The sequence below is a fragment of the Orycteropus afer genome, unplaced genomic scaffold, assembly GCF_000298275.1.
Source record: "Orycteropus afer afer isolate SDZICR_OR568_19922 unplaced genomic scaffold, OryAfe1.0 scaffold00662, whole genome shotgun sequence".
Lineage (NCBI taxonomy): Eukaryota > Metazoa > Chordata > Mammalia > Tubulidentata > Orycteropodidae > Orycteropus > Orycteropus afer.
This window is the reverse complement of record NW_006922249.1, coordinates 1,196,066-1,209,997: the sequence shown is the minus strand read 5'-3', so window position 1 is coordinate 1,209,997 and position 13,932 is coordinate 1,196,066. Positions and strand designations below refer to the sequence as shown.

The 13,932-nt window shown below is 39.9% G+C and overlaps 1 protein-coding gene across 1 annotated transcript in view; it reads left to right on the top strand.

The window, feature by feature from the left end:
- Positions 1 to 132: 132 nt before the first annotated feature.
- Positions 133 to 13,932, top strand: part of RDH10 (retinol dehydrogenase 10) — a 30,915-nt gene continuing 17,115 nt past the window's right edge. Inside the window, exons 1-2 of the mRNA XM_007956765.2 lie at positions 133 to 421; positions 2,110 to 2,345. Coding sequence (XP_007954956.1) covers positions 133 to 421; positions 2,110 to 2,345 — 525 coding nt within the window. The remainder of the gene's footprint in view (positions 422 to 2,109; positions 2,346 to 13,932) is intronic.

The following is a 13,932-nucleotide window of genomic DNA, read 5'->3' as shown; positions in this document are numbered from 1 at the left end:
GGGGCGCGCTTAGGGCGCAGTTTTCTGGTTTTGGCCGTTCTGACAAGCGCCCTTGGGGCGGGAGCCTGACTGCCCGGCGCGGGGTGGGAGCATTCGCGGCCGCTGGGCTTGTGCGGGACCCCGAGCGTCACGATGAACATCGTGGTGGAGTTTTTCGTGGTCACTTTCAAAGTGCTCTGGGCGTTCGTGCTGGCCGCGGCGCGCTGGCTAGTGCGGCCCAAGGAGAAGAGTGTGGCGGGCCAGGTGTGCCTCATCACCGGCGCCGGCAGCGGCCTGGGCCGCCTCTTCGCGCTGGAGTTCGCCCGGCGCCGGGCGCTGCTGGTGCTTTGGGACATCAACACGCAGAGCAACGAGGAGACCGCGGGTATGGTGCGCCACATCTACCGCGACCTGGAGGCTGCCGACGCCGCGGCGCTGCAAGGTAACTTGGACCCGCTCTGGTATTGTTGGCTCAAACCTTCTCCCTAACCACCGCACCCTACATGGGCTGGGGGGTGGGGTGCGAAACTCCAGTGTCACGGTCAGCCCGCTCTCGAGGAAAAGAACACTGGGCAACCTACTTCCGTAGAGACACCTTCCCATAAACCTAAGGAGGGTTCGCTAGGAGTCGGATTCGACTCGTCGGCAGTGAGTGGTCTGTCTTCCGGAAGGCGAGTGGGATTTGCCCTCTAATGTAAGAAATTGATCGCCTCTGTACTGAGCAGAGGAGAAGTGTATCGAACCCCTATCCGACTGAGGCCACATCTCTTTGGGACGACTGGTATTTCCTAAACCTCTGAGACTAGGGAAGGCAGAGGGAACTTGTTACTACAGGTTGAGATCCTGAAATGTTCTCATTCGCTTTTGCGGTGGGAAACTAAAGTGTCTGGGAAGTTCTCGGATTGTGCTGAACATGTATCTGTGTTTCCATGGGCTGAACCGCTTTAGAGAAGGGCAGAGTTGATGATTTCACTATAACTTTAGCCACAGGAAAATAATTACATTGTTTCATTAGAGATAACTAAGTGCTTTATGCCTACTCTGAGCAAGATAGAAAAGATACCGTTCTTCTATAAGGGGAAGCACTTGAAGGCTTGAAGCCTTTTTGTAAATTTCTCCCATGTTTTTGGTAACCTCAGGAAATCTGCATTTCTGTATACTTATTAACTACCGTGAGTCTGAGACTTAAAAAAAAAAAGAGCAGATACCACAACCAACTGTACAGATTGATCCAGGAAATTTGATAAATGGCTCTTGCTTTTTGACAAAATTTTTCATTTCCCGGGAAAATAATTGAAATGTACTGAGATTTAGCCACCTTCTTTATCCTGTTTCAGTGATTTGTCACCAGAATCATTATAGCTGTATTTTAGGTCACAAAATTCAGGATTGAAATTATTCCATGTGCAGTCGTAGTAAAAGAGAAGTAGAAAATGCAGGTTTTGTGCTCCCTGCTGAACTCTAAAAGATAAGTGTTTTCCAGTGAAAAGATTTTGGTCTTCAAATTGTTGGTGTAAGTTCTTATGAGGTAAAATTGCATATTGACCTGTAAACTTGATTTGTATAAGGGCGATCTTAAAGGAGTCAACAACTCAAGTTAGGACAAACTGGTGACTTCTCCTTTTTAATGAGAAACATTAAATTTATTTCTTGGCTTTGGATGAATTCAGATTATTAATTATAGTTTTATTTCCTGAGCCTAAAGGTGAGCTTCTATTTTGAGGGTGCTCATACTCAACACTAAGAGCTCTTTTGGCCACTGTTCCCCCAAAATGGCATCTGTACTGTGTGTGTTTGGAAAGGGGGTCTGCTTTCTGGGCTGAGAACAGTTCTTTCCAGGTATCTTTGGCTACAGGAAGCTGATCCCATGTGGCCTGACTTATATTGGCTTGTCACAATTACATGACTTTTCCCTAAGCAAAGTTATCCAGTATATTGGTGTAATTCCCAAAGACTTTTGGGCTAGGAAGGCAGCTGTAAGGTCACTCATTGGCAAGCCTTATGATGTTAGAAATTTGAAGCTCACTGTAGTATTTTGTTGTGTGTGATCTTGTCTGATTGCCATGTGACTCACTTTCTGCACCCCCTTCTCTGTTTCATTTTTCCCCTCATCTGGACCTCTGAGGACAGCTGGGAATGGTGAGGAAGAGATTCTGCCCCACTGTAACTTACAGGTTTTTACCTACACCTGTGATGTAGGGAAGAGGGAGAATGTCTACCTGACAGCTGAAAGGGTCCGCAAGGAGGTTGGCGAGGTCTCAGTCCTGGTCAATAATGCTGGCGTGGTCTCTGGACATCACCTGCTGGAATGTCCTGATGAGCTCATTGAAAGAACCATGATGGTCAATTGCCATGCACACTTCTGGGTAAATATAAACATCCTTGTTTTTATTGCTGTTCTCTCCTCAATGAGAAGGTTGGGAAGGAGAGAGACTTCAGTACCAGCCTGAAAGCCACCTGTGCTCTTTCACCACAGAGCTTCTGTCTAATTAGCCCCTCCCTCATGGTGAATTACAGTGTATGCCAGTTACTATCTGCGCCCCCCCCCCATTCAGTATTTCTTGAGAGAGCAGACATCTGAACATTTTGAGCTATTTGAAAGCCTGCCATAAAAATAACAAGAGGGAGCATAAAACCCTGGGTTTGTTTATTTTACTTTCTGTAGCGTTTGTAAAACATTGGTTGTTCTTATGAATTCCTAAAGTCAGAGTTTAGGCTTCCAAATTACTGCTCAGCCACATTTTAGAAACTGCCAGAGATTCTGAGATCAGCATTTGTGGTCCATTGGGAGTGGTCAGGCCACCCTGGCAGTCACTTAACATCCACTGAGCCTCCACATGGTACATGGTGGTAGTCTCTTGGAAGATATCTCAGGATTTTGCAGCTGAAAAGTCATCTCTTCTATGAGAGTCACTATATAAGGATGGGGGTGTGAGCTGGGGCTTAATCCACCTCTTCATCTAACCATCAGAACTACTGCAGCACCTCAGGATGAGGAGTAGGGCCATCTGCTACCCTGGGGACAAAACTAGTACCTAGTTTTTCAATTGAACTTATCTTCAGTAAGGGTAGGTGTAAAACTCTCCCCTCTAACACTGTACACAATTGACCCACTTCATGCTTTTCTTCTTCATAGCATGTCACCTTTACTTTTGTAGGCAGATAGGATCCAGTGAAGAAAGGGTAACGAGATATGGTTTTGTGTTTTTTTTCCATAGGCGGATTAGCCTTCTAATAGAAGACAACAAAGAACTGTTTCTCCTAAATAGGTCACATTAAACCTCATTAATTTTTTAGCAACTGCTTAAAAACTTAATCTGGCTTTAGAAGTACTTACTCAAATGTTGCTTATTGAACATCAGACCTTTTCTCTGATCCTGGAAGGAAAATTATTTTAATGGTTTTTGTTTTGATTTTAAACATGAGCTTTATTGATTTCCAAATTTCTTGAGATGAACATAAAAATAACCTGAGCTAAGACATGTTTATGTTTTAAACATGTAAGAACATTACCAGATATAGTTTGTTGTTGTTGTTGTTATGTGCCGTCGAGTCGGACCTGACTCATAGCGATCCCTCCTTGGGTTTCCGAGGCAGTATCACTACGGAAGTAGATTGCCTCATCTGCCTTCCGAGGAGTGGCTGGTGGGTTTGAACTGCCAGCCTTCTGGTTAGCAGTCAAGTGCCTTAGGCACTATGCTACCAGAGCTCCCAAATACAGTTTGGGGAACTATAAATGTTCATATGTGTGTGCACACTGTGTGTGTGTGTACATTGTGTTTGTTGTGTGCAATGGGGGTAAAGAACTGAATTAAAGTTCTTTTGATGTACAGGGTCCACAAAAACAGGCAGAAAATGGGAAAAGAGATGAGGGGTAAGTAGATGGGTAAGAGCCAGCATCACCAATTAAGCCCAGCAGTACAGTTTTTCAAGAACCTGTGTTTATAGTTCCAAGTAAAACAACCAACCACTATTGAAATCAAACACATATGCAAGTTGCAGGTGGACTGTAGTTTTCATATTTGAAGAATGGTAAAGATGAAGCTGCCATGGGAACTCCAGTTGATTTCAGTCGAGTTGCCAGTCTCAAATATAAAATATATACAACCATCAGTAGGTTAGTTATGAACCATAGACACTGGGATTGTTTTTAAAATAACCTTTGACTGAGGTGATTAAGGATGTCCTAACTATACATTTTCATCTACACAAAACACTCTGAAGTAATCTTGATTACTTTTTCTAGTTGATTATTTTGTTAAATTTTAAAATTTCAAATATAACCAGATTGTTAAGGAAAATCCATATGATCTGCAGTTAAACACGTATAACAGGAAAGCAGTTTATTTTCCCTAGGCATCCTGTAAAGTGAATCCTAATTTAAAATGTATAAAGAACAGAAAATTCATAGCCTTAGCTTTGGGAATATATATTATTTGACATACTAAGAATTTTGGGCTATTTTCTACCATAAGGAGGAAATCGAGTCAAATCTCTAATAGAAAAATTCTGGAACTAAACCTGTATAACAGGGAGGAACATACCACCTTCCTAGAGTTCTCACTCTGCTTTGAGATGTTATTTAACCACACAATTTAGGGAGTTCTTGGAAGCCTTGTCAATTATGACATCACTTCATATTAAAATATGGGAGGCTCCTGAATTCTCCAGCTGTTTTTTCCCCTAAGCATCTAAACTTAAGAATTTATTTTCAGTATTGAGTCAGAAAACTCATTTTAAAATGAGTTGGAATTTCTGACTTCTTGCAAAGATTTACAGTCCTTTTGAGAAGTTGAGATCTGTTTAGCAACTAAAATTTGAACGAATGCTTATTAAACGATTATTAACGATTGCTGTTGTTACTATTTTAAAATGGTGTGTCAGTAGAGCCACCAGAATTCCGCTTCCTTTCCAGTAATCTTCTTAGGTGGAAGTGTTGGTGGTAACTTTTCAAAGATGTATTAGCATGTACTGTTTTCCTTCCAGAAAAAAAAAAAAACTATTAACAGGGTTTCTTTTTACTGTATCTTGTGGGTGGGGTCGGGGGAACAATAAGTTGCTCTACACATTTTAAAAAGTAGATCAGCTGAGCTAAGATTTATTTAGTCCTTCGAACAGATCATCTTGAGCCAGATTAAGTAGTGGTCAATGTCTGTTTTCCTAGAAAAACAAATAGTATGTTGGTCCTGACTTACAGTCATGTACAGTGAGCTAGAGAATTATGTGGACTGTTGTGCTCACCTTCCACTGACAAGTTGTGTGCTCCCACTTCGAGACCATTCCTCATACTATTCCCCCTGTCCAGAATGCCCTCTTCCTCCACTCCATATGCCTTGTAAGGCCTACCTTAAGTTCTCAATATAACCTTCCCTCCCTATGCCAGCCCTTTCTGGGCATTTTTGGATATTAGAGCTACAAGGAACCTTAAAGACATCTTGTCCAACCCCTTGCTTTCTAATGAAGTATCTGTAAAGTGACTTGTCTAAGACTTTCCCTTTCTTTCTGTTAATCTCCTGCAGCTTTTGTCATTCCCATCATTTGGTGCATAGCATGTGCTCTTTCGTATAACTTTTTATACGTCGTCTTTGTTGTTGTTATGTGCCGTCAAATCAGACCTGACTCATAGCAACCCCTCCTTGGGTTTACAAGGCAGTATCACTATGGAAGTAAATTGCCCCATCTTCCTTCTGAGGAGTGGCTGGTGGGTTTGAACCGCCAGCCTTCTCATTAGCAGTCAAGTGCCTTAGGCACTACACTATAGTATATGTTTATTCACTTGTACATTGCTGTCTACTTCGAGATGCACATATTATACATCCAAAGTAGATGGCCAGCTGTTTGAAGCCAGTTTGCGAAATACATCGGTTTTCCCCTGCCAGGTACAGAGCTCTACTCATAAGTCACTCAATAAATGTTTGATAATACAGGCTAGGCTTCTGCTTAAATATTTAGAAGATGAGTTCATGTTCTGAGGTTTCAAAAGGTAAGCATTGTTGGACTTACCCAAGCTGTGTAAGATTGATGATACTTCAAAATGGGGCATGGTTCACATTCATTACTGTTTGTAGCTCCTTTTGTTTTACTACACAATTTTTTCCACTTCCCTGCCCCCATTCTGATACTTCAGTGTATTGACTCTGCTCATTGATGTGAGGTTAGCAACTTTAAAAAGTTTGGTGGTGATATAATCATTTGAATTAAACTCAAATTGAATGTATGGCAACCATTCATATTGCCCAGTTACCAGGCTTCAAAGAGAGGATCCCTACAGCATTTCTTTCCTGGCTTCTTAGCCACTCACTATTTCCATGACCCTCTAGGAGTTTGCACAGTGCATGGCACTACTCTGCACAGCCCTCCAGTCTTCCATGGTTCTTCAACTTCCAGTGTTTTACTCTCACTCTCACTGGCTGCTCTCCCAGGAACACTCTTTTGGTCACCAATCAAGTAATAGATTTGGGATAGGTTGTAGTCAGCATAATCTGCTAAAAAAAAAACACTCAGGGTTACCAAAAGACCGTGGAGAGAGTATGCAATATAAAAATAAACAAAAAAACCGTTGCCATCAAACCAGCCCTGACTCATGGTAACCCCATGTGTGTCAGAGTAGAACTGTGCTCCATAGAGTTTTCATGTCTGATTTTTGGGGAGTAGGTCACCAGGAGTTTCTTGTGAAGTGCCTGTGGGTGGACTTGAACTGCCAGCCTTTCAAACATGTTAACTGCCTGTGCCACCCGGGGACTGTGTTTGCAATGTACTGCACTTTAACTCTGGAATAAACATAGAGAGCATTCACTTAGGCTCTCTGTGTCTCAGTGTGATGCAAAAACTTGAAAATACCACTATTCCCATTTGATACATAGAAAGTTACACCCCATATGGAACTGCAAACTGATATTTCCCAAAAAATATTAACATTGCTTTACTTGTTATTTTTTTGAGAGAGTGTGTAGGATCTTACCTTGCCATTTTTAGCAGCTGGAATTTGTCTGTAAGTCCTTTTTTGACCAAAGATCTACATCTGTCCTTTGTTTGTGAGCAGCAAATTGATCCCTGATTAACCAAAAGGGGGAAGCAAAAGCATTTAACTCCAGGCCTTTTATGTTCTAGAAGAAATTCTGCGTGGTATAGGACTAAATCTGTCAAATAGCTAGTCGGTAATTTACTTCTATTGATACGGTAGTCAGACAAGATAATTGGTAGTTAATTAATAGGCCACTTAACTTAAAAGGTTTCACAGTTTTAAAATACTAATTACTGAATTAGGCATTTATCTATATCCAAATGTCTAAAGTCTATTTAGTTAAAATCCATCCAGGAAAACTAAAAGCCCACCAGTTAGATCTGAGTAATGTAGCACTTAAAGACATTAGTGCTAGGGTTGTACCTAATATCACACAAATGTCCCTAATCATTAATGTTTAAGTTCTTGTGTGATTTACTGGGTTTTAATCTCAAGCACTGTATCCCTAGTTTTGTTCAAAGCCTCTTCGATTTAGAATTAAAAAAAAAAAAAAAAAAAAGTCTCAAGTAGTCAGATAAAACTATTTGGGAAATAGTTCCTCTTCATACCATAATACTCAAAATTATAAACCAAAAAAAAAAACCCAAACTCACTGCCGTCGAGTCGGATCTGACTCGTAGCGACCCCTCCTTGGGTTTCCGAGACAGTATCACTACAGTATCGCTACAGAAGATTGCCCAACCTTCCTTCCGAGGACTGGATATTTTAGAGAGTATTACTTCACATATCTTAGGATAGCTACTGGAAATTTGGGAGTTTTTCATGTCTTGGCCTGAATTGTAAATTAACACTGGGTAACCATTCTTTGTTTTATTACTAGTTGTTTAATGCACTGATGTGGTCACAGTTAAAAACTGAATAGAGCACATTTGTTTTCTTCTAAGCAACTGCTTGGATACCTGGGACTGTATACCTGAAAGGGTCATTGCATAGCTTTCTTTCCTGACATAAAATAAGATCACATACTTATTGAACTTTAAATGCTGTGTTTCTTATGCTACTTGCTGAACCCAAATCTTTTGCTAGTAAAACTTCACATCACTGGTAAGCAGAGCATTAGATGCTATATTATATAAAAAGCTTCCCACCATCTTCTGTGTATGTCTGATCTGTGTCTGGTTATCTCAGTTGTTTAGAAAATATTGCTGAGTTAACAATGTCATTATTTCTGTGCTATATAAAGAAATAGCAGTGATCTCCTAAATACCAAATCCAGTGTGTGACTTAATCTGCTGTTTCTAGAGAATGTGACCCTGACAATCTCCTCGAAACACTAGCCTTTAGCTTCCATAATATGCCCACTTTTTGTCTCTTTTCTCCCTCCTTTGCCAACATGCAGTCTCCCTACCCTTGGAATGTTAGGATTCTTTCCAATTCTTTGCTCGTACCTTTTCTCACTATGCATCTCTAGCTGGGTAATGTATTTATTTCAGTGGCTTCAACTGCAATTTCTAGGGCATTTACCAAATTGATTCAGCTGTCTTCACTGTTCCATATGCTCCCTGGTGTGGCCAGTCATCAGGTTTGGAAACATCATCATTTTCTTAAATTCTCCCATCCTCTACATATTCATCTCCCAGTCCCAGCTGTTCTGCTGCCACCATATACTCTGATTCTCTCCTTTCCATTCCCACCTCCTGCTGTATGCCTATCTCATCCATTGCCCGGACTCTTGAAAGAGCTTCTGAACTTCTTTCCCTGTTTACAGTCTTTGCTCTCCAGCCTAGGGTTATCTAAGCCAGAACTGTTCACATTTGTTACATGCCTGCTTAAAACCTTTGCATGACCGTATTATTCATATTGCATGAGGCCCAGACTCATTAACATGGCATCTTAGGTCTTCCTAAACTTGATTTCTACCTACCCTCCCAGCTCATACCTGCTACATTTCCTGGTATACCCTAAACTCCAGCCAGCTGGACTCACATAGTGTCCTGAAGGACCTCTACACGTTCATACTTCCTGCGAGAGCTTCTGCTTGCTCTTCTACCACTAAAACAAAACCAAACCCAATCAGAAAACCAAAACCAAACCCAACTGATCAAATCAATCGAGTTGATTCTGACTCATAGTGACCCTATAGGACAGAGAACTGCCCCATAGAGTTTATATGACTGTAAATCTTCACAGGAGCACACAGCCTCATTTTTCTCCCATGGAGTGGCTGGTGGGTTCAAACAGCTGACCTTTTGGTTAACAGCCAAATGTTTTAACTACTGTGGCCACTGGAGCTCCTTCTACCACTGGAGTCCTGTCTTAATGGGAGAAAAAAGAAGTTGAATAGTTCAATCAAAATATATTGCTACTGCTGAGAAAGAAAAACACAAAGTAAAATTCAAAGTATTTTCATACTGACTTAATGATATCTTTGTATATTAAGGATGAGGAGCCTCAGGTGGCACAGGCAGTCTGTGATCAGCTGCTAACCCAAAGGTTGGTGGTTTCAACCCACCTGGTGGCTCCACAGAAGAAAAGGCCTGGCAATCTGCTCTGTAAATATTACAGCCAAGAAAACCGTAAGGAACCAGTTCTGTGGAACACGGGTTGCCATGAGTTGGGAGCCAGCTCAGTGGCAGTTAACAACAACAGCTTATTAAGGGTGGCAGTCCCTGTAGAAGGGTCGACAGATTCTAGATTCAGGGAGTATCCCTTCCTTGTTTGATCATGTTGTGAGATGTGCTATTTATCTCGATTGCTGGAAGCAAAGGTGGTATTTGTTCATTTCTCCCTCGTTACTTCTGCATCTCAGGCTTTATCTTGCTATCTGCCCAAGTAGAAATTAATCTATAGAACATGTCAGAGTGCAAGTACTTTTTAACCTGTGCTAATGCTAACTGATGAAATAGCTTTTTCACAGAGACTGAATGGAGAGTGCTCTGGGAATACTGAGCCATTCACAGCAGGATTGGGTAGAGGGCCTGGTGAAGAACGACAGACCCTGTGGTTAAATACTTAACTGATCACATTCCTTCAGTTTATTCTCACCCCTAAATTTGTTTTCACACTAATCACTTTTTCAGATTTTCAAGACTCTTAGCAAAGCTCAGTGAACCGATTTCAGTAACTTGAACATATCTAAGCCGTGGCAATCAGAAATTTCCTTTCAAGAAATTGAGTAGCCTCACTTGGGAGGTACAATAATGTTTTTAAAAGTAAGAAACCCCTTATATATATGTTTCTTCTTGAATTAAGGAATAATAGCAGGTTCATATAAAAATTCTCTTTTTGTTCTTTTTAGAAACAAAAATTAAGTGTTTCAATTAAGATAAGTAATTCAGATATCTGCCTATATGGATGAGTATATAGATGTCATGTTTTGTTTCTTGATTCTTTTTGGTATGCTCAATGAGTAAGAAATAGAAGGCATGTGACTACAATGTGGTTATAGACACCAGACCAAGGAAATTCTATTCAAGTGTATGAAAGTCCTGAGCACACAGGATGATTTGGGTTTATACTAACACAATTGTACTGTGCTGAAATTCCACTAGGGGGTGTACTGGCAGGGTGGATGTGTATCTACATACACAACCTATATTTTCTTATGAGAAAGAGCCTTTTGTAGCTACTCTTTGGAGTATTTAAAAAAAAAATCTAAGAGACCATATCCCTAAAGTCTTCAAACCAAACATCAGTTTAGCTTAGCTAGTAAAGAATGTCTGCCTTGAGCATTTTGCTCTTTGAGGTCTATGTGGGATCAAATCGACAACAGCTAAAGCAGTGAGTTTGTATTGACGGGGAGGTGGGGAAAGAACAACTCGGAAAAGGAGAGATAGAGAATGATTTCACAGTTTGAAGAGTGTGATCAGTGTCCCTGAATTACACATGTACAAACTGTGGAGGTGGTGTATGTTCTGCTTTGTGTATTTTCAACAACAAAAAGAAAATTTTAAATTTTTTTTTAATCTAATAGTCCATAAGAAATAAGAAATTGTCCTCTGTCAGCTGAATGGGTTAAGTCCAATATTTTGAACCTGTAACTTCAGGTTCATTAAGATGTGTTAATCTCCCTTAGTTTATTCAGTGATTTCTTATCTCCGAAGTTAGTATAAACCCGAAACAAAAAAAAACCTTGTCACCTTTGGGTTGATTCTGGACTCATACTGAAGTCTGGGATAGAGAAGAACTGCCCTCATGGGATTTCCAAGGCTGTAATTTTTATAGAAGCCACTTGCCACATCTTTCTCCTGTGAAGAAAGGGTGGGTTCAAAACATCAACCTTTTGTTTAGCACCTGAGCACTTAACTCCTGTGCCACCAGGGGTTTCATTCATATATATATATATGTATATATATATATATGAAATATATTTGGTTTAATTTATTATTATTATTGTTAGCTATTCAGAGGATACTCTGCCTCCTAACCTCTTATCATTGCTGTTAACTGACCTAGGGAAGTCCTTTCAGGTATAACCGTTGTGAGCATAAATTGAAAATAGCTCAAGACTGAGTCTGTTAATGGTTTCTTTGAAAATATACAGGTACATAATGTAGGTACATAAAGCACACAATTGGCCCCTGAATAGGAGAACCTTAGAAAACTTACCTGTATTGTTACTAAACACTATTGTTAGATAGCATTGTTTAGAATATAGGTTCGTAGTGTATGACCTTGGAATTTAATAAAGTTTATCAATTTCAGTCACCTAGATCTTTGGCGAAGAAACCAGTTGTAGCCCTGGTTTACACAGGCTTCCATCATCTCAGCATTACTAGGGGATATGTTTTCATAGAAGGAATGCTAACATATTTTACTTGATGATCTTCCCCAGCATGGCCCATTCTTGAATTCCTTTTTCTTTTCTACATTATTTGTCAATTCTCTTAAAACCCAAGTTCACACCTGTCAGGGACCATTTTCCTAAATGCTCTGAAACTAAAATTAAGTGAACCACAGGGAAAAAATTGAATATCCTCTCATAATGATCATAAAACTTTCAACACTGCAGCAAATGCTGCTAGAATATTTAACAAGTAAGGGCAATTACTGCCACAACCTTGAGTGCTGTCAAATTAGCCCAACTGACAAGTCACTTACCATGAATTCACATTTGGAAACAAAACATTACTGGTTCTGTGAAACTTGCAGAGATACGCAAACGTGTGAAAGGTGGTAAGGGTGTTAACACTGTTGTGTTTTTTGGTTTGGGGGGTGGGGGGACCACAGTGTTTCTCTCTCCTTTGCTGCTTGCATAAATGTGAATGTCTTGCCTTTCCTTCACATTGCTTACTTGTGGAATTTTTGAATATTAACATGGTTCAGCTTGTTAGTGTTATTCTAAACAATGGGCTTCAAAATAACACTTCTCAAATCAGTGTAGCTGGGAAAATATTTGCGGTGTCACTTATGTAAGCACATGGGTATTTTGAGGACAAGTGAAACTTAAAATTCAAAGCCTGAATTTTCCCACCTGCAAATTGTAATTAACATATTGCTCCCTACTGATTTCTAAAGGATTTTAAAAACAGGATAGTCTACAATCTCTTGGGAAAGAGAAACTCAAGGTATAATGAATTATTTGAAAATAATTCTGTGCTAACTTTTAATGTTTTGTGTTTGTTGGACTCTTTTCCTTCAAACATTGTGATTTATATTTGTATTTAAAACTGGTGTTTACTGCTCCTAGTAAAATGGGATTGAAGAAGAGGGTTTAAACCAGGGATATCATAGGAAAGTGTTGTGGTGTTGTTTGCCAGCATCATCTAGAATTCTGGATGGAAGCCGATGGGCAGCTGTAGTAACTGCCAACAATATGGTTTTGAGGCTTCTGCTAGTGGTCAGTATTAGGTTTTAGCCAGATAAGTGGTCTGGTACTGCGTGGAGGGCAGGGAGACCTGGAAGCCATACATAGTAAGAACCAGGAATTGCAGGAGCTTGAAGGTATAACATAACCAAAAATAGATAGCACTTAAAACCAAAATAGCCTATAAATATATACTTAATGAGCTATGTGTGCATATACTGTGTTTTTATATAGCACTTAAATTTTACCAAGCTGTTTCATAAGCACTCTTCTCTCATTTGAGCATCATAGCAATTCTGAATTAAATAGGGCCATTATCTGCATTTTTATGAGTGGGGAAGCAAACAGAAAGATGTTATGAGACTTGCCTAAAGTCAACATTAAGGAAGAGAGAAGCTAGGGCCCAGACTCTCATCCTTGGATTCCACATTAGATCCAATGCAAATAGCTACTGGGGCTACATGTTAACTTGGAAGCTTCTGATACAGTAGATTTATGCTTTGGTCCTATGATTTAATGTAAGAATTAATTTTCAATTTTTTTTTTAATTAGCATGGTAAGTTTAGCAATGACTGATTAACCGTAGTTTAATATCTCCAGAAAGATTACCCCATAAACTAAGCAGCATATAAAATTCTAGCCTAAAGAACCAATACCACACTAGAGTTTTATTACCAAAGCCCAACTGATCTGCTTCTTTGTGCCTCTTCTCTACTTTGTCATGGTCCCTATACGAAGTGGTTTTTCATTGAGAACAGTGCATCTGTGGTCACTCAGCTTCCTGCCTTGCCTTCCTAGTTTTGCATGTCAACATTGACAAACTGGACAAGAAAAGGTAAGAATGAAAAGGGTTCTTCTACAAGGACTGACTGAACCAAGTTCTAAAAATACAAGGTACCAAAGTTTCAATAACAGTGTGGTTTTAGTTTTATTCTTTCAGCATATCTCCTAGAAAATGCAAAATCTTTATTCTGTTATATAATACTCTTATGGGATCAAAATTCCAGATAGCTCTATAAAGCTTTGTTTTTAGAAATGTTAATCTTGGATTTTCAAAATTGTGCAGTTTTGCCAAATGACTGATAATATGTCTAAGCGTATGGCCCAAGCATCTAATTTTTAAAGAGGATAATTTTTTCCTGGTGGTGATTTCTCACAGGCTTATAGAAGGATGAAACTTTCT